General features: G+C 45.8%; 1 protein-coding gene across 4 annotated transcripts in view; it reads left to right on the top strand.

Moving 5' to 3' along the window:
• The first annotated feature begins 1511 nt into the window (after positions 1-1511).
• The window catches only part of HIVEP1 (HIVEP zinc finger 1), a 128701-nt gene continuing 112309 nt past the window's right edge, over positions 1512-17903 (top strand). The window contains exons 1-2 of one of the 4 annotated variants that reach the window (XM_039549714.1): positions 1512-1612; positions 5885-6031. In XM_039549714.1, the coding sequence (XP_039405648.1) occupies positions 5992-6031 (40 nt within the window). In that variant the 5' untranslated portion in view covers positions 1512-1612; positions 5885-5991. Of the gene's footprint in view, positions 1613-2111; positions 2227-2865; positions 2908-3448; positions 6032-17903 lie in introns of those variants that run through there. The other 3 variants (XM_039549717.1, XM_039549716.1, XM_039549715.1) reach the window with 3 other exon arrangements.

The following is a 17903-nucleotide window of genomic DNA, read 5'->3' as shown; positions in this document are numbered from 1 at the left end:
GCAGCAGCTGTGATGGCTCCTTTTTCCTGAGGCATCTTTTGAGGATGGGCCAGTATCTGATGCTTTCTCCCTGATGATTCTGGTGACCACAACCTGATGCTTTCAGACAATGAATAGAAAAAGAAGCAGCCAGATGCTATGTGTCCCAGGAGGACAGAGAGGCCTGCAGGACAGATTTTAAGGGACAGCTGAGCAGAACAAGTAGAGGTTCAGACCTAGCTTGAGAGGTCGCTTGGTCTCGGGCTTGTGACTGGTCAGACTTGGTACACTAAGCTTATGGCACCTGTAGGACTGTATTCATGCTGATGTGTTTAGGATAACAGTAACTCTAGCAAGTCAGAGCCCCAAGTCTAAAAACCAGACAAAGGAAGAACAAGGGGGGGGACAGACAAGGGGGAAGACAAGCACAGTCTCTCACAATAAAGAATCATCATTTTCTTGTCCAAGAGGAGTAGCAGAACAGATTTCACCTGAAGATAACTCTTTGAGGGTCTGATTTTCCCATGAATCTCCAGTTCAGCAGTGAATACAATCTCTTGCCCTAAACACCACGTTGCAGACTAGCCAGGGATTTCACTTACATTTGCCTCCCGTGTTGCCTCTGGGCAGGACGTAGAACAGGTTACCCACAGCAGAGAACCTGCCACCATTGTAAGCTGTAAATGTTCTCAAGGTATAATTTAAGTGAACTCAAGAGGAAAAATAGCCCAGAGACAATGCCTGTGGCCAAAAGCTCAGGCAGAAGTGGTGTCCTGTCAGTCCATAGCTATGCAGCGAGCTACTCTGCATCTTCCTGCCTTGCTTCCTCCCCTGTGAAATGGGGATGAAAATACTTGTGTCTTACAAACATGATTAAATGTAGGTTGAAAGAAGGCCCTGTAAAAACCGTGAAAACTCTGAGAATAGTGGTCCTGTTCTCTTAAGGCAGGATCTGGTCTGGACACTGAACTCCAAAGGGAAGGATGTAGCAGGGCCAAGGTCCTCACAGCTGAGCACACAGGCTGCCAGGGGAGCGCAGGCAGGGGAGGAGGGAGAACACGGAGGTGCTGCAAGAAATATTTAATTGGGTTTATTTACTGAAGACATCACGTGCTGGCTCCAAACGCAAAACCCGATGGAAAACCCGAGTGGCAATGAAAAGCTGCCAACACTGCTTTGTCGGGGAGTTTGGTTGACAAAAGAAAAAAAAAAAACCCCACCAAAAAGTCCCGCTAAATCCCCCCTCCTCAGCACCCAAAGCCCGGCCCGGGCCCCTCGCCTTTTGGAGGGTGGCCCAGCGCTCCCTTCCCCGCGGCGGGGGAGAAGGGAGGGCAGCCCTTGGCCGGGCAGGGTGACCCCGCACGGAGCGCGCACAGACACACACAGAGGCACACGTGTGAGCTGTGCACACACACCCCCACAGCTGATGCAGGAAACCAACCGCGGCGGCACAGCCCCCACCGGCAAAACCCGCGTCCCGGGCCAAAAAAGGGGCGCCGCGGCGGAGAGCACGACGCGCCTCCTCCTCGTATTTCCTCCCCCGCCCACTTCCAGCGGCGGAGGGGCTCGCTGCCGCCGCCGGCTGCCGCCCGGGATGGAAAGTTGTAGCCGCGGCGGGATGCGCGGCGCGGCGGTGAGTTTCCCCGGCAGCGCCGGGGCGCGGCGGGCCGGGCGGGCGGGGGCGCGGGGAAGCCCGTCCGGGCGGGCGGCGGGGCGGAACCTCCGGGATCTCCGCGTCAAGCCCCATCTCTCTGCGTGTCCGTCCGTGTGTGTGTGTGCGCCCGGCCGTGCCGGTGCCCCGGGGGCCGGGCCCTGCCAGGGGGAAGCGCGACGCGCACCGCGCAGCGCCCCGAGCGGCGGCGGCTTCGGCCGTCGGGGGGAGGCGCTGCCTCGTGTCGAGCCCGAACGGGAACCCCCCTTGGGGAGACCCCTGGGAGCCGCGGCGGTGAGGGGCCCCCCTGCCTCGGGGCAGGAGCAGGGGCTGGGGCGGCGGCGGCCGGGGGGTCCCACCGGTGAGGAGGAGGAGGAGGAAGAGGAGGAGGAGGAGGAGGAGGAGGAGGAGGAGGAGGAGGAGGAGGAAGTGGCGGGGCAGCAGCGGCCCCCCGGCGCGCCGGCCATGCCTTCCCCACCGGGCCGCGAGGAAACCCCCTCGGTGACCCCTCCCCCGACCCGGGGAGGGGGCGGGACCGGGAGACCCGGTGACGTCACTGCTCCGGCCGCGCTTCCTGCAATAGAAAGTGAGAGAAGGTAAAACACCCCCCGCCCCCCGCGCTCCCCCCGACGGTGACCGGGGCGCCGGGGGGAGGGGCGGGGCGGGCCCGGCGGGGAGCGCGGCTCTCCCCGAGGGGACCCTGGCGGATGCGCCGAGCCCGCCCGTCTTCCCTCCTTCCCTCCCCCGCCGGGCCCGCCCCGCCTCTCCCGCCTGCCAGGGGAGGCTCCCACTCCCCCGCCCCCGTTCCCCCGCATTGTGTGTCCCCCCCGTCCACCGCCCCACGGCCGAGGGGCAGGGCCGCTATGGGGGCTCCCGAGTGGGACGTGGGGGATGGGGCTCCCGGAGGAGGGGTCTGCTGCGGAGGGGGGCGGGCGCGGCCGGGGGCCGGGGGGCTGCGGAGGGGGGCCGTGCCGGGGGGCGGCGCCTTGGCCGGCCCGGGGGGACGGTGCATGGAGGAGGGGTGGGTGCCGGTGCCGGGCTCTGAGTGTGCGTGTGTGTGCGGGCGCGGTGGCGGCTGTGGCGGCGGCGCTGGGTCATGTTTGTGTTTGAGGTTGTCAAGTGAAGGAGGCTCCCGGCCCCCCCGCTCCCCCCGCTCTTTCTCCCTCCCTCCCTCCCTCTCCCTCCCGCCGCCGCCGCCGCCGCGCAGGGGTCGCCGCGCTCCCCGCCGCTGCCGCCGCCGCCATCAGCCGCCGCCGCCGCGCCGGCCCCTCCGCCAGGTTTGCAGCGGGCCCCGCGGGGGGCGGGAGGGGGCTCGGGGGGCGCTGCGGGGACGGGGGTGCGGGGCGGGACGGCAGCCCCCCGCCGCCCCCCTCGGCTGGGAGCTGCGGCAGCCACAACACAATGTGTCCTCCGCCGGCGGCGGGGGGGGAGAACGGGCGGGCGGGCGGGCGGGGACGGGGAGGACCGCAGGCCCCGATCCCCCCCCTCAGCCCACCGCGCTCCGCCGCGGCCCCTCCGGGACGCGCGGGGACTCCGCGCTCGGGCTGCGCCCGCCCGCCCGCGCTGCCCCCGGGGGTGCCGGTGCGCCCCGGCCCCGGGTGGGTTTGTCCGTGCGCCCCCCCCTCTCCTCCAGCCCGGGTCTGCAGCCGGGGCTGGGAGGCGCGGAGCTCCGGCCCGGCTCCTCTCGGCCCCGCCGCCGTCCCCGCTGGGTGCCGGGCCGCGGCCGCCCCCCGTCCCTCTCCCCCCCTTCCCCCCCCCCCCCCCGCGGCATGTGTGCAGCGCTTTGTTCGGTGCGGCGTTGCAGAGGGGTTTTCCCAGGCTCCTCCCTCTTTATTCATTCATGGATTTTTTGCCTCCCTCCCTTCCCCTTCCCTTCCCCTCGCAGTCCCGCTCGCACATACCGGCGGCTCCCCGGGCCCTGGGGCGGGCTGCCTCCCGCCCTGTTCCCCCATTTTTGGGTGGATACTGGGGGATGTGACCACTGCTATCGCAAAGGCCCATTTCTCCCTCTCCCCCTTTTTTTTTCCTTTTTTTTTTTTTTTTTTCTTGTTCAAGCGAGGGAGGGAATGACTTTTGGCGTGGGTCCTGCCCGGTGTTTCCGCCGTGGCTCTCACACGGCCATCTCTTCCCCGAAGGAGAGGGTCCTGCTGGCGAGCGGGGAAGCTTGGTGGCATTAAAGCGTCAGTAAGATGTCATTTGTGCTGCAGGGAAGCGTCGGGAAGGGCTCCTGATTTACGGAGACCCCGGGAGATTTCAAACTCTCGCTCCAAATAACTTGTGTAAAGAAGTGACGGTGTTTATTAGCGTCTTGAAAAACCTCAGCCCAGCTTCAGGGACTTCCCCACTCCAGCCAGAGGAAAGGGGGACTGGGGCTCAGGGAGTGCTGGTCGCTTCAAGCCATCCAGCCACTTTTCTGCATTTCCAGTTCGTGCCTAAGACATGGAAAATGGACCTGTTAGCATAAGGTTTTATTTAATTTCTAAATATTTCTGTTACGCTTGCAGATAAAGTGGTATGAGTTAACAGCTTGACAGGCACTATGCTCTGTTTTGAATTTTTTCTGTCTTTTTCCTTCAACGTACAGTAATACCCTAGTGAAGAATCATTTAATCAGAATAACATTTTCCAGCTTTCCTTTGTGTCAGTTGCAGTAATTTTTTTTCTCCTGTTTGGGTCCTTTTATGCAACAACAGACAAAAGAAACATTAAAAATTAATGATTATATTCCTCAGTAGTATGTAGACTGAAGGGGTGGTTGCAAGTAGTCTATTTTAATTTGGTTTGAATTAAATTTTCACAGAAACATGGTTTCCTTGGAAAGCAAAATAAATGCTCCTAAATTAATACTTGCAACAAATGCTGAAAAATCCACATCCTTTCTCCTTCGAGTAGCTGTCCTTAATCAATTTGCCTATATTAGGGGCCATTCCAAAGTTCATATAGTTTTAAAACAAATTCTTCCTAGTGTTTACTAAAAAAAAATAAAAATCTGTTAACATGAAGTAGTATTACTATAAACAGAAGCAGAAACTTGGTGGGTTTTTTTTTTAAATTTTGTTTAGATGGAAGAGTGTAATTACACCAGTCATTTTCTTCTTTCAGTTCTTGTGCATAAGTAGTTTTCCATAGGTCTTTGAGAGATTTCACATCCTGTATGATTTCAGAAACGCTCATTAAACTGTTAGCAATTCCTAAAAATGTTCGAAAAGTAAGAAAGTGCAGGTAGGTCAAGAACTAGTGTGATCCTCTGCTGCACACTGATATTTCGGCAGAAATATCCCGTGGGGAATTCTTCTAAACTTGCGTGCTCCATGTAAGGATTCTGTAGGTAGTGTTACAAATAGGATGATGCTTTGTGTGTTTGCCCTCCCCTCTGTACTACCCCTACCCGAAGCTGAAGATCTGTATCTGAAAGCCTGATGCCAAATTTTGTTTAATTTTTTGGATTTATTTGCATGAGACAGGGGTTGTTGGAAGATGTTTTCTGGCTACGAAACAGCTGACAAATGTGGGGAAGTGTTTTAGTTTTCTCATGCTTCCTGAGTAATCCTAAAAGGAGTTTCAGCCTCACATGGTTTTCTGAAGATACTGGAACACTTGACTCCATAAAACCTGTTGAGGAATCCATTCAGTGCAGGTTGTGCAGCTGCACTGGGAGCTGCAGGTTGAGCTCAGGGTGGCGGGAGCCCGGGGCAAGAGGCCGGGAAGTGGTGCCGACCCTTTGCACAACAAAGGGCACTCGGATCTGTGGCCCAGCCAGGGGACCGGGGACACAGCAGGAGCCGAGGACTCAGCTGGAAGACCCCAGACTATGGCACGCGTAAGACTGGGAGGGTATAAAAGCCCGGAGGATCCTTGAGGATCCTTTGTCAGAGGCACCAGCTCGGACTGTTACTCTGTTGTTGCCCCATGAAAAAATTACTTAAAGGGCCCAGAGGTGTGAGGCTCTGCTGTGGGAAACCTGGGTCGAGCTGGGAAGGAAATCTTGTCTGACTGTGTGAGACTAGAGAGTGCAGGGAGTCAAGCCTGCTGTGAAGAGACTTCGGTCCCAGCAGTGTAACTCTGGTGGTTGGAGTGTGACTGCCAGGGTGGATCCTGGGCTATCAGACAGGAAAGTTTCCTTAGCAAATCATAGGTGCAGAAATATTTCTTGCTGATTTCCATATTCATTTGAGGATGAAAGGGATCAGATAGGTATCTTTGCTTTTCTTATTGATGCTTACATCTCGTAACTTTCTCTCTCTGTTTTTTTAGCATACGGATTAACTGAGCCCTTTGACAAGTTTATGGAGCTGCCATCTCTCTGCTTGCTGTACTTTCCATTTCTGAGAGGAGAAAGTGGTGCATGAGATTAGAGGAAAATGCCTCGGACAAAGCAGATACATCCCAGAAATCTGAGAGGTATGTAGCTCTCAGCTGAGAAGGAAAAGCTCTTGGGAAACTCGGTTGCAGTTTCAATTATGGATGTATTCAATGTGTTTAAGAAGTTGGTTTTGATCCAAAAGTAGTTTGTAAGCAAGTTTTAGGAGTTGTCCGTGAGACATCTCTAATTTTCAGAGAAATAACTGGAATATGTCCTTATTCCTGCAGTCTGTGTGCTTGACAGCATTCTTGATAATCTCTAGCTTACAGCAATAGCCAGCATGAACTTTGAAAATGCAAAGGAAGAAGCAGTTTCCTTATCAGAGAATTTGCAGTTGAAATATAGGGGGAGGTGGGAAATGGGTGTGACATGGAAGAACTTGACATCTGGCAGCTGGCTGTTGTTTTTCTTTAATAGTTGCCAGTTTGGCTTGCTTTTGAGGGGATCAAAACCTCCTCCCATGCATGGCTTCTCACTGTTTATCTATCACCTGTCACCCATGCTACCTTGAGCATTGCTAGGTTTGACCTTGGTCTCCTCTCTCTCCTGCCTTTGTGCAGCCACATGGTAGCTTGGCTATAAGGGCAAGCAGGCAGGAAACCTGCTCTGCAAACTGACAAGCTTACATGTCCTGGCATTGCCTTGAACAAAATCCCAGTGCACTTTACCAAGCCCGTATGAATGTGAGGAATCTGATCCTACAGGATATTTGTTACTGCCTTGGTGGAAGTGGCCCTAGAGGAATTAAATGAGGGGAAAAATGTGGGTCAGTTGACGAGCAGACATACATGTTGAGGGGGAGCATGCTTCCATCCCCACCCTTTTACGCAGCTTTCGGGAGAACATGCTTCCACCTGCACCCTTACATGTAGCTGTCATCAGCTTTTTTTAAGTCAATTTTACAATTGCAGTATGGAAGCATCCCTTCAGAGGAAAAAAGCCATTACAAAACCACAAACATCAACATAAGGCTTTAGGGGCAGGAACAACATTTGATTCCAATTTTAACTTTTTTATGTCAAAACACAACAAACATCCTCGTGTCTCTCAGTTAGTTGAGAGTCTCTCAAGGGCTTGTGCATAAAGCTGTATCTGAGACCTCGTGCTTGCAGACTGTTGTCATTGCTACCACTAACAATCTCTGTTGGAGAAGACATTTTTGCAGTGTCTTTATTCAGGAAGTGCTGAGTAGCATTTTGGTATGATGGATAAACCTCTCTCACAGATCAGGAATTTTACATTTCTCTTTCTTACTGGATGTGAAGTAATAAATCAGAGCTGAGTTTTTAATATTGCTGCTTACCAAGTTGCTGACTTAACTGAGCTTATGTTTTCTAATCAAATATGAGAGTGATCTAATTTTAGTACTCTGACTGATATCTACTCTTGTATTGCTTGAAACTTAATAGGAGTTAAATCTATTGTAAAGCTCTCTATACACTTAAATAAATAATCTAATTAAACTCTTAATTGTGTAAGAAATTAGTTGCCTTTTTTCCTTGCATAGTGTCTCCAGTCATTTAGCTTTTATCAACCCCTGTAACAGCAGTTTTCATCAGTTCCTATTTTTCTACAACTAATGGGAGTTCTTGAATGAATTGAGGTGGGTTAAATGTTGAGAAGGGAAATAGCAGTGTACAGTAAGCCCATAGTTAGAAATTATGTTGGAACGGCTAAATGATTGTCAAAACTATATAGTTGCTGCAAACTTCAACACCTTGTGAGCATATATTGCTACTACGATGGGTTATTAGAGGTGAAGTGATTTGAAAAATCAGTTTACTTCTCATTAGTTATGCACTATTTCCATTTGTAGTCTAGATAATGAGGAAAACTGGATTTCATTTTCTTTAGTCATTTCATCAGTCCACAAGAGCATTGCAGAAAATATTTGCTTGAACCCTCAGTTTTTGCTAGAACTTGGGGAAACTGAAAGAATTCACAGGTCTGGTTTCTGGCAGCTCATTTTTGCATATACAAAGTTAGACACATCTTAAGTCGATACTATCAATTTAACATTAGAACTTCAAAAAATGGGGGGTTTAGCAGTGTGGTTTAATCCATGGTAATTAGTACTGATGATAACTAAATGTGCAAAGAAGTATAAATGTATTTGGTCAAAGGTGAAACTTAGCAAACTTGGCAACTGAGAAAATATGTTCTATAACATTTGAAAGACAAAGGTGTAAGATTAAGTAACCTGTATTTTTACAGGTTTTTAGGTTAAAAGCTATTTTTGAGTTGTCTAAACCTGATTGTCACCTTTTGTACTGTGTACAAAGAACACTCCATGGCCTTACCTGGCTTTTCCTTCCCTGCTCCCAGCTCCTCTCGTTGCTCCATAGCAGTCAAATTGCCAACAGCTTTAACTAGATTTGCCCAGAGCCCATCAATGTTTAACTTTTTTGGAGATCACTGTTGAACAACCCTTGAGACTCTCCATCCTGTTGTGCATTAGATGAGTTGAGTTGCCCTTGCAGTCCAAATCAGCCTGGAGAATAAACAACCAAGTCCAAGGACCTAAAGTATTTTCCCTTAAGAAAACCCCAACAAAATCCCTATCTCCCTTTTTGCCAAGAAAACACACAGGAGAAAAACCACCATAGAGATCCCCCCTACACACTCCCATTAGTTAATTTGAGGTTTGCTGCAGCGTAGGAATAAGTTTTGAAGGCTTTCATATTGCCTGTGTTTACCGTAAGCAACCTTATTGTCTGGGGAAAATAAAGTAACATTGTTTAATATAGAGACCTAAATTTAAGATTTTGTCAGGAAACCTTAAGGCTCTTCTTTTTGTCATGGCTTGATTTTGCTCATTTTGTATTCTTCTGAGAGATCTGACAGCCTTTGGCAGAAAAGCAGTGGCCCTAAAGTATTAAGATCAGTGAACAGAATTTTTTTTGGTGGCCTTTCGCTGTCTGCTTATAGATGTGTCAATATAGTGCTATGCTGACCTGATTTTACAGCAGGAAAATAATCCTATATCAGGGTATGAAAAAGACTATTTTGCAAATAAAAACGAATTTAATTAGTTGGCCATTGGTTTTCATGAATGTGTTAGTGCCATGGCTTTGATGCCTGTTTGTGTCTGAATGAGCATGTTGAATCTGAAGGTACCAATAAGGCATGTGCTGCGCTGCCCTTGTTTCATTGGGTTGTTTTGCCACATCACCCTTCCCTGCTTCTCACTGCAAATCCATCCCTAACGTGAAATATGTTGCCATCACCAGTGGGCTGCTTTGATAACAGGAGTCATGCTCAGTTTCAGTCTTAGTCTCCTGACCAACTTAACAGTCGTGGTCATCCCCAGCAGTAGGGTTGAGTGGCTAAAATTTGAGAGAAATTACAGTTTTGCAGGTCTCAAAGAAAGATATGGATTGGATGCATGGAAGTTCTGGAGAATGCTTAGTAGTTTCAAAGGCGGAGGCCAAAGGTATGCCTGGGAAAAGCCTGGCATGGGTTGTCTGTCAGCGATGTGATGAGCTGAATTCATAAGCAGGTGTTCCTGATGTTGTCTTAGTCTCTTAAATATTAAAGGTGTGTATTGTGTTGCAAATCAAAAGCATCATCGTTCCTCCTTCAGAAAACAAAGAGGAAAATATTTGCAAAAGTCTTGCTCAGACACTCAGACGTTGCATTTTCTTATTTTTCTTTACTGCTTTAGCTCACTAAAACTAACAAAAAGACTCCTTTGCATGTGGTTGCACCCTGTATTTACATGGCCAATTGATCCACATGTGTAACAAAACATTTCATGGAATCTGTAATGTATTCCCAGAAGTACAGCTACATCAGAGAATCATGCTTTTAGCAGGGCTGAGTGGGCTTGGTTTGTTGTCAGATGGTTGTGAGAATATAGAAGGAAAAACAAGTCATGTTTTTGTTTACTTAGAAGTACCCAGTTGCAGAGTTTAAAATGAAAAGTTTTGTTATGTGTACACTGCTTAGCACAATGCTGTGATTCACCAAAACAAAACTGTAACAAATATTTTGAATTTTGTCTCTTTCTAGATAAGATTTCTGTTATTTTTCAGGAGACAAGTTGTTGCTGTTTTTCCTTCTCAATCAAGTATTTCTCTTTGGAAACAATGGCAGGGAAGCCCATAATGTTCAACGGCCAGTTCCAAACCTTTTAGTGCTTTGCGTTTGATAAGGAAATGCAAGTATATATGAGTAACTTTGCTGAGTAGGTTGATAGCTTTGCAGTAATCTGAAAAGCATGCTTAAGTTTGCTGTAAAGCTGTGTATGTTAATGGCCTTAAAATTTCCAGAAGAGCTGGGCATCTTCTGCTTCTCAAGTGTGAGTTAGCAAAGTCTCTTCACGTTGTTTTAAGATTGTAATGTGTTTTTGTAACTTTTAGTGCTGAAATAGGTCTGTCTACATTGAAAGCTGACAGATTGATATTTCTTATTAGTGTTTGTTGTGCAGTCTCTGTAAGTTATGAATAGATCGGTGTGCTGTGCTTTATTCATGATTTTCATGAAATGACAATAAAAATGTTGAGATTTCTCAAGGCTTGCTTCTAGAATTTGTGCTTGCTTGATTCAAAAGAAATGTAAAAGCACATTTGACTTTTGGGTCTTAGTATTGTTTCTGAGACAAAAATAGTGCTCTAATTTGGGATGTTCCAGAGGGGCTACTGGTGCAGTATTAGATCAGAAGTGCTGGTGGTCTGCACTCTGTGGCTTACTTGTGGGCATCTGTAAAGATGTTGCATACATAAGTTTCTGGAGCAAGAGTGAGACACAGGTGGAACAAGAAATCAGAGTTTTGACTTGGTGACTTCGCTACAGAAATATCCCATGATTTGGCAGCAGGTTTTGTTTCTGTTTATCAGATATAATGTATATAGTGTATAATATCTTCTACAAACCAAATTTGAGCTCCGGACGTCTCTCATGAAGGTAGAGAGAATGCATGGCTGTGTTGGTCTATCACCAGCTGGAGTACCAGCAGATTCACCTGTAATGCAGTGAATAGACAGATCTCTTACAGACCACAGAAATACTCTCTTCCTGTGTGCCTTGTATTTCTCACTTGGAATGTGGAAGGATAATGTTTCTTTTTTTGCTTTTTTTTGTTTTACTGCTTCAAGGTGTAAGATCTTTAGGCTGTGTCTTACGGTGAGTATGGTCCAGCATCTTGCACATTAGATACCAATGTGCCTGCAGACCTGAAATTTTATTGTAATGTGAATGATGTCTAAATGCAAGAAACTGTCCCAAATACTCCCTGTTGTAAGAAAGGCCAGGCTTAAACCTGCAATTAGCCACTTTTTCCCATCACCTGTATTGTTCCTGTCTCATTGTGCCGTGTTCCTAAATTTGATCATGTGTTTTCAGCAGGGTGTAGACTTATTCACTGCACAGGATGCTTGGGGTCTCGTGTCAGTAGCCACAGCTGATGGACAAAAGCCCGTTGAGAGTGGATTGTAAGAGAGGAAGGAGCAGTAGGGTGGATAACACTGGTCACTGTTGCCTTGAGACTGCTGTGTTGAATTTCTGCCTCTACCACTGAGTTTCTTGTCTTGAGACTGAGAGATTCTGTTACATGAAACCTTTTCAGCCACCCACTAGTGGTGAGTGCTGCACTTTGCCTGACTTGAGATACCCAGGCACAAGTTCTGAGTTTGTGCAACCACAGTTGTTCCACTATGGTGACAGTTTGGTGCAAAATACTGCAAAGGTGCTAGGTACATTAAAAAAAAAAAAAATCAAGGTCTAGGTGATGTAAGCTGAAGATCCAAAATTAGCCAACACTTTTGGCACATTTTTTAATCTCTCTCTGTCTCTTAATCTCTCTATGCCTCTGTTTTCTGCTGTAAACTGAAGATACCAGTACCACATCAGCTTTTAATGACTCAGAAGATGAAGTTGTTAGTGTTGTGAAGGAGACACTTGGTGGCTAAATAACGGAAAAGATGATGAAGAAATTGGTAGTAAACAGAGCCAAGCAGTGAGCACAGCTCAGTTTGCGCACTGGCTTCGTTTGCGTAAACACCCTTGCTTTTGGCATCCTCCAACTTCTTGCTGCTTCACCTCACAATCTTAACATTTAAAAGGTATTCTTAAAGCTTACTTTCTAGCTTCTAAAATACCAAACTAAAAACCCAAGAAATTCCACCGTATCGAACCACAAACTTCTCCTGTGAGTCATCAACGTGTCGGGACCTCAAGCTGCAGCGCAGGTTTCTGCTGTGTGAGCCGGGCAGCATGTGCTGGTGTGCCCTGCCTGGACCTGGCACAGAGCTCTGGAGAAAGGAATCTCTCCCATCAGTGAGTGTTCATCATCATGTGTCAGAGTTTCACGCTGATGCTGAGAAAGCCCCTGAAGCCATGAGGGAATACTCACTGGCGGGAAAAGTCTCTAGAGAGGAACATGTTTAATGTCATCATTTCCCGGTTGGTTTTGAGACCGGTTTAAGCCATTGCTGCTGGAAGAGGAGGAGGTGTAGTGGTCCTGCCTCCCACCCACCTCAGATGCTTGTCTCCCACCCGTGTTGCCCTTCTTGGTGTGTTGCCCTTTTCACTTGTCTGTTTGCTGGCCCCACTGTGGAAGAAGCAGTGGCACCCAGAGCAAATTATGCCAGCATCATCTGGCTTAGCTTTTTGGGCTGGGTTGGTTGTTCCATGATGCTGTATGGCCTTGCTGGAGCCAGAGCCAGTGGTGGTGGCAGGCAGGGAGAGAGTGCAGAGGCAGGGGTTGCCTTGAGCCTCTTGCTTGAACTCATGGTGAAACTATGTTGTAAGCTTCTATTTGCCATCTGCGAGCAGCAGGCTTTTTTGAGCTTCTTTAATTGCCCAAAAGCAGGTCTCCATTTTCATGAGGATAACAAAAGGTGTGTTCCCTGTTTCTGGTTTCTTTGCTTTGCCTTCCAGAACCCTCCTTCTCCTGACAAATTTCCAAACTTCACAAGTGATGCAGGTTCTTAATGGATGACTTTAGGAATTTTATTGTACTTGTAAGCCAGCAGGAAACTGAACTGGTCTCAACTAACACCTTAATGAAAAATAAAACAAAACAAAACATTCCCTCTAAAATTTGGCATAGAACTTTCATTCAGAATGAAAAAAAAATTGACCAAGATTTAAGAAATTAAAAAGGAGGTCCAGAAAACTAAACTTGATTGTAGCTGACACTGACAGCTTTGAATATGGATTTATTGGTTTTTGCATATGCATGCTAAATATTGGGGAAAGAAAATTGGGCTAATACAAAGAGAATCTGCTGGATATAGACCATGGTGAAAATAGGTGCTTTCAGAGGGAGTTAAAATAACATGAAGGAGAAAGATATAAGGATGGTATCCCAGCTAACAGGATTGCAAAGAAATACCTGCAAGAATGTTGATGAAAATAAAAGGATGGAGGAAGGAGCTTAGTTCTGCTCTTTTGATTTCAGGAAACAACAAATTGTAATTTTATGGAATATAAAACCATTATAATTGCAGTTAGATATCAGGCTTGAGCTGGAAAGGAATGGTGAAGGGTAATGTCAGAAAAATTGAATTCGTATGGAAACAAAAAAAGCAGCAGTGAACTGGAACTTGAAAGCTATGTATAAGCCAGTTTAGATTTCTTTCAGAATACAGTGAAGTGGAAACAGTGCAGGTCTTTAATTCTGCCTCACCTTTACATCTGTATCTTCTTTATTACTAATTGAGCGTGGAATAAGAAATGCTACAGAATTTGACATTTGCTGAAGCATGAACTCCAGCGTGTTAGGAAGGTCATGAGGAAAATAGTAGTTGTGAAAAGAGAAACAAAAAGTAAAATTTCAGCAGTTGTTCTTTCAAGTGTTTCTATTACAGCAGGCAGTTGACTTTGGGATGAAATTAGGACCACTCTTTTGAGGCCAAGAACAATTATATTTTCTAAGAACCAAGCTTTCTTATGAGCATGTAGAAGAATATGGCTTTTTGTTTAGTTTGCTGGGTTTTTTTAAAATCCTTGCATCGCAGAACAGATATTTGTGTTGCTATGAGTGTGTATGTAAGGTAACTTGAAATGGGGGGAGGGGGTGTATGTGTGTGTGTGTGCATGTGTTTGTGTGTAAAACACCAAAGCCACAAGTGAAAAACCCAACAGCCACCACTAACATGTAATCATCAGAAATTAACATGTAAATAGCAAAATTCTAGAGGACCTTGTTTAAGAGAGCTTTCTTGCAGATTTATGGTCAACTACATCTTAAATGGCTGCTTTGAAAAAGGCAAAGGCTCGTGGTCTTGTGTTTTCACAGTTGGCTTTTTAGGGCCTCAGAACTATGCAAGTTTCTCTGTTGACTCCTGTCAGTATTTTCAAACTCTGTAGCTATCAGTCCACTGGGCTTTGCAGTTGTGGTAGTGTTACTGCCCAGTCTTACATCCAGACCAATAAACTGTCCAAGAACTTGTTACCATTAAAAATACCTTGTTCCAATTAATTCTCTTTAATAAGAAAGGTACTAGGGGAATTTACAAGCTTAGTAACTGTTTCCTTGAAACTTGCATCTGCCTGTGTTACTACGATTGAAAGGGTTTGTGTCCCAAACGCTTGCTTCTCCAGGTGAGGATTCTTGCCTGTGGAAAGAATTCCCAGTCCTTGGCAGGGCAGACAGGCATGCAGGACCTTGGGCAGGGAGCTCAGTAACAACACAATTGTCTGTCTGTTAGGTGGGAGCATCTCTTTGACCTAACCCTTTGCAAAATTGCTGAACAGATGAGAACTACTTTTTTTCTAAGCACAGTCAGTTGCTACCTTCAAATCAGTCACTCATAGCCCACCTTAATGTATTCAGGAAACTTTGCAAAAGACTCTGTTTTGAGAATTATGTTGTTGTGTTTTGGTTTTTAATCCAGAAATTGTTCCCTTCCATGGTGTATATTCTTAGTTTCTTCTTACAATTAGACAATTTGATTTCAAGTTGCAAACTGCTGTAAATATTTATGCTGGAAAACATAAAGGAGACTTCCTAGAGTCACACATTTTCAGAGAGCTGCTTATACCAGTACGAAGTTCCTAGGCTGGTTCATTCTTTCGTATGTTGGACTTCTGTGTTAAGCATTTTAGTTTAGTAATGGATTATGAGATTATGGAGAGAGAATCTGGGGCTCTTAGTTGGAAAAGTAAGATTTTCCTTGCTATGTTAAAACAGATGAATAAACTGGACTTTAAGTTTCCAAATTACATGCACTGGGCGAAGTGCAGTCTTTCCCACCACTTGTTTAAATGTATCATAACTCAGAATATTTACATTAAGAGGAAGGAGTGGGGAAATAAAACACCACAGCAGATTTTTGGAGCCTTCAGTAAAGCATTTATGGGGGAAGTAGGGAAGCTCTAATTCAGTAGGTGAGGCAGTGCTGTTTGTTTTTAAATAAAAGCTTTTTAAATGCCTTTAAAGCTTCTCTCAGAATGAGGCTGCTCAGAGACTGTGCTGACTTAGCAATTCCAAGTATGACCTTTGGTGGCAAGCTGAAGAAGAAATGTCTTTTTAAGGATCCACAGGTTGTGAAAAGCAGAAGGAGGATTTTTGCTAAGGCAGATTTGAAAAAGTCTCTGTACTTGTAAATTTAATCTTTGTCGTATGCATGTAAACTGGCTAATGCAGTAAACTGGATTTAACATCTTTAATTACCAGCAGAAACAGTAAGTAGAGAATGTATGTTCCTATGTTAAATACCCCATGAACTTTCTTCCCCCTGAACTCCTGTGTGTTTAAAAGGTAAGTTCCCAGCAAGTCCCCTTTGTAAATCCCAGGGCAGACCTCCTGAGCTGGAATTGGGAAAGGTTTGGAATGAGCTGCAGGGAGGAAAAGCAGCGGTTCAGCAGGAGCCCATGGTGTAGTGTCGCTACAAAACAACTGTGTGTGTGTTCCTAGTTACCTATGAAATATGTGGCTTGCTCCCTGCCAGCAGTGGTAGTCATGGAATATCCAGAGCACACCGCATGATTTCCTCTTATTTTTGGCCTAATTTGGGGGGCTGGGAAGTAGGGTAAGTTAATATCAAATGGCATTTTTTTTAACTTCTGAGCTCTGTTAAGTCAGATGGGAGATTGCAGGCTTGTTCTTACCCTAAAGGTTGCAATGCAGATGGAATACAGAGCCAGGAAAAGAAAAAAAGTGGATGGAAGTGGCACTTAACATAAAATTGCTGTGGTGGTTTTGCTGTTCCATTACCTGTAAGGAATCTCTAGCTGCTGTGCTTTTTGAAGAGAAGTGTGTGTCTTGTACTCAGTAAATGTATGGACTTTACCTTTCTCCCTGCTTTAGTATTTCTTACAGAAAGAAGTATTTCTGTCTTGGGTCTATGAAGAAAACACAATGGTGCATGTATTAATAGTGTTTATGATAGTGTATTCTATAATTTTTATTAGTAAAATACCTAATATGCCCAAATGTGCCTGTAATTCTCCATTGTCAAGAGGCAGTGCAAAATACGTACGTTGCATAGTCTAATGCCTTGAATCGTAAAAGAGAACTGCCTTCTTCAGTGTAAGGGCAGTGCTTTTGTGGCCAAGAGGCAGATTAGGAACTGTGAAAATACTGAACTTTATTGCAGGAATGATTTAGTAATCTTCAAATGTATCTTTATGTAGTTTGCAATGTGGAGTTGCTGCATTTGTCTCAATTAATGCATGCATTTGTTAGGAGGTGGGATAGTACCCTTTTTTGTGAAAACAGTTTATGGAACATTTAATTTTGTTTTCCCCTGGTGTTTTTTTCTTTATTTTAAACAACATACATTTCTGTGACAAAAAAAAATACTATGTTTATTTTGAACACTGCCTACATATGCCATATCCAGATATATGTGTCCTTTAGCGTATTCAGAATAGTGCTTTCTTTATGTGCTTTTTTTCCTTTTCTTTCTTAAAATTCTGAAATGGTGATGTAACTTTTGGAGATACCAAGAGAAATTGCTGTTCTGGTACAAGATGGTTTTACCTTTGTCAGGCTTATGAAATGCAGTTGGTCTTCAGTGCCCTTTCAGCAAGATCTGGTACCAGGATTGCTGCAGAGCCTGGCTGCCATCCCTGTTCACGTACATGAAATCCATTGCTGCAGTGGAAGAAAGCAAGCCAGTTTCTATTGTCCGGCTGCTAAAATGTGGGTCTGCTCCCTATTGGAAGGGTCAGTCTTCTCTCTCTTAGGCTCATTAATTAGGCTAGAATCCTATCCTGGAGTGAGAGGGCATCATACACAGATGGGGGCACATCCCAGAGCTCATGGGACATTTTTGTAGGCACCCAGGTGGGACATGGTCTTGGCACAAAAACACATTTTAATTATTAATGTTTTCCTAGTATCTTATGACTGACTTCTATCATGCCTTTTCAAAAATAAATGAATAGCACATTCTCCTTTAAGACTGTATTTTTTTAACAGCTTTTTTTTTCTTTCTTTTTCTGTGCTTTTTTCTTTTCTACCATTCTGCCTGCTAATGCAAGTATGACAAGCAATCTAGTGGGCATCTAGGAAACAGGAAAATTTGTTGTGTCATCTTATTCCTGCCTGAATTTTCCTCCTGTTTTTAAACCTCACAAACCTTTGATATTGCGAACATCTCACACATTTCATTTTGCTCCCAGAACAAAGTTGTAGATATAAAGAAATACAGTTGAAGTGTGTTCTTCAGGAATAACATCTGTACAGTGCTTTGAGAAAGCAGAACACGAAGTTGGCTGTAGAGGAGCCAGGTTTGAGGATGGGATACCTGAATGTAACATGCTCAGGAGGCAAGGACAAGTAATGGATTTTCAGTATATCTGAAAACTGGCCCCATTATTTTAAGCAGTGTTTCTACAGGCAGTGTCTCCAAGATAAAAGAGAAAGTGTGCATATGGCTGCATTTCTCACAGGTCTGTATAAACACATTTGGGACTGCTTGGAAGTGCAAAAAAAAAAAAAAGAGTTAATATTGGACT

The sequence above is a fragment of the Corvus cornix genome, chromosome 2 (assembly GCF_000738735.6).
Source record: "Corvus cornix cornix isolate S_Up_H32 chromosome 2, ASM73873v5, whole genome shotgun sequence".
Taxonomy (NCBI): Eukaryota; Metazoa; Chordata; class Aves; order Passeriformes; family Corvidae; genus Corvus; species Corvus cornix.
This window is presented reverse-complemented; position numbering and strand designations above follow the sequence as displayed.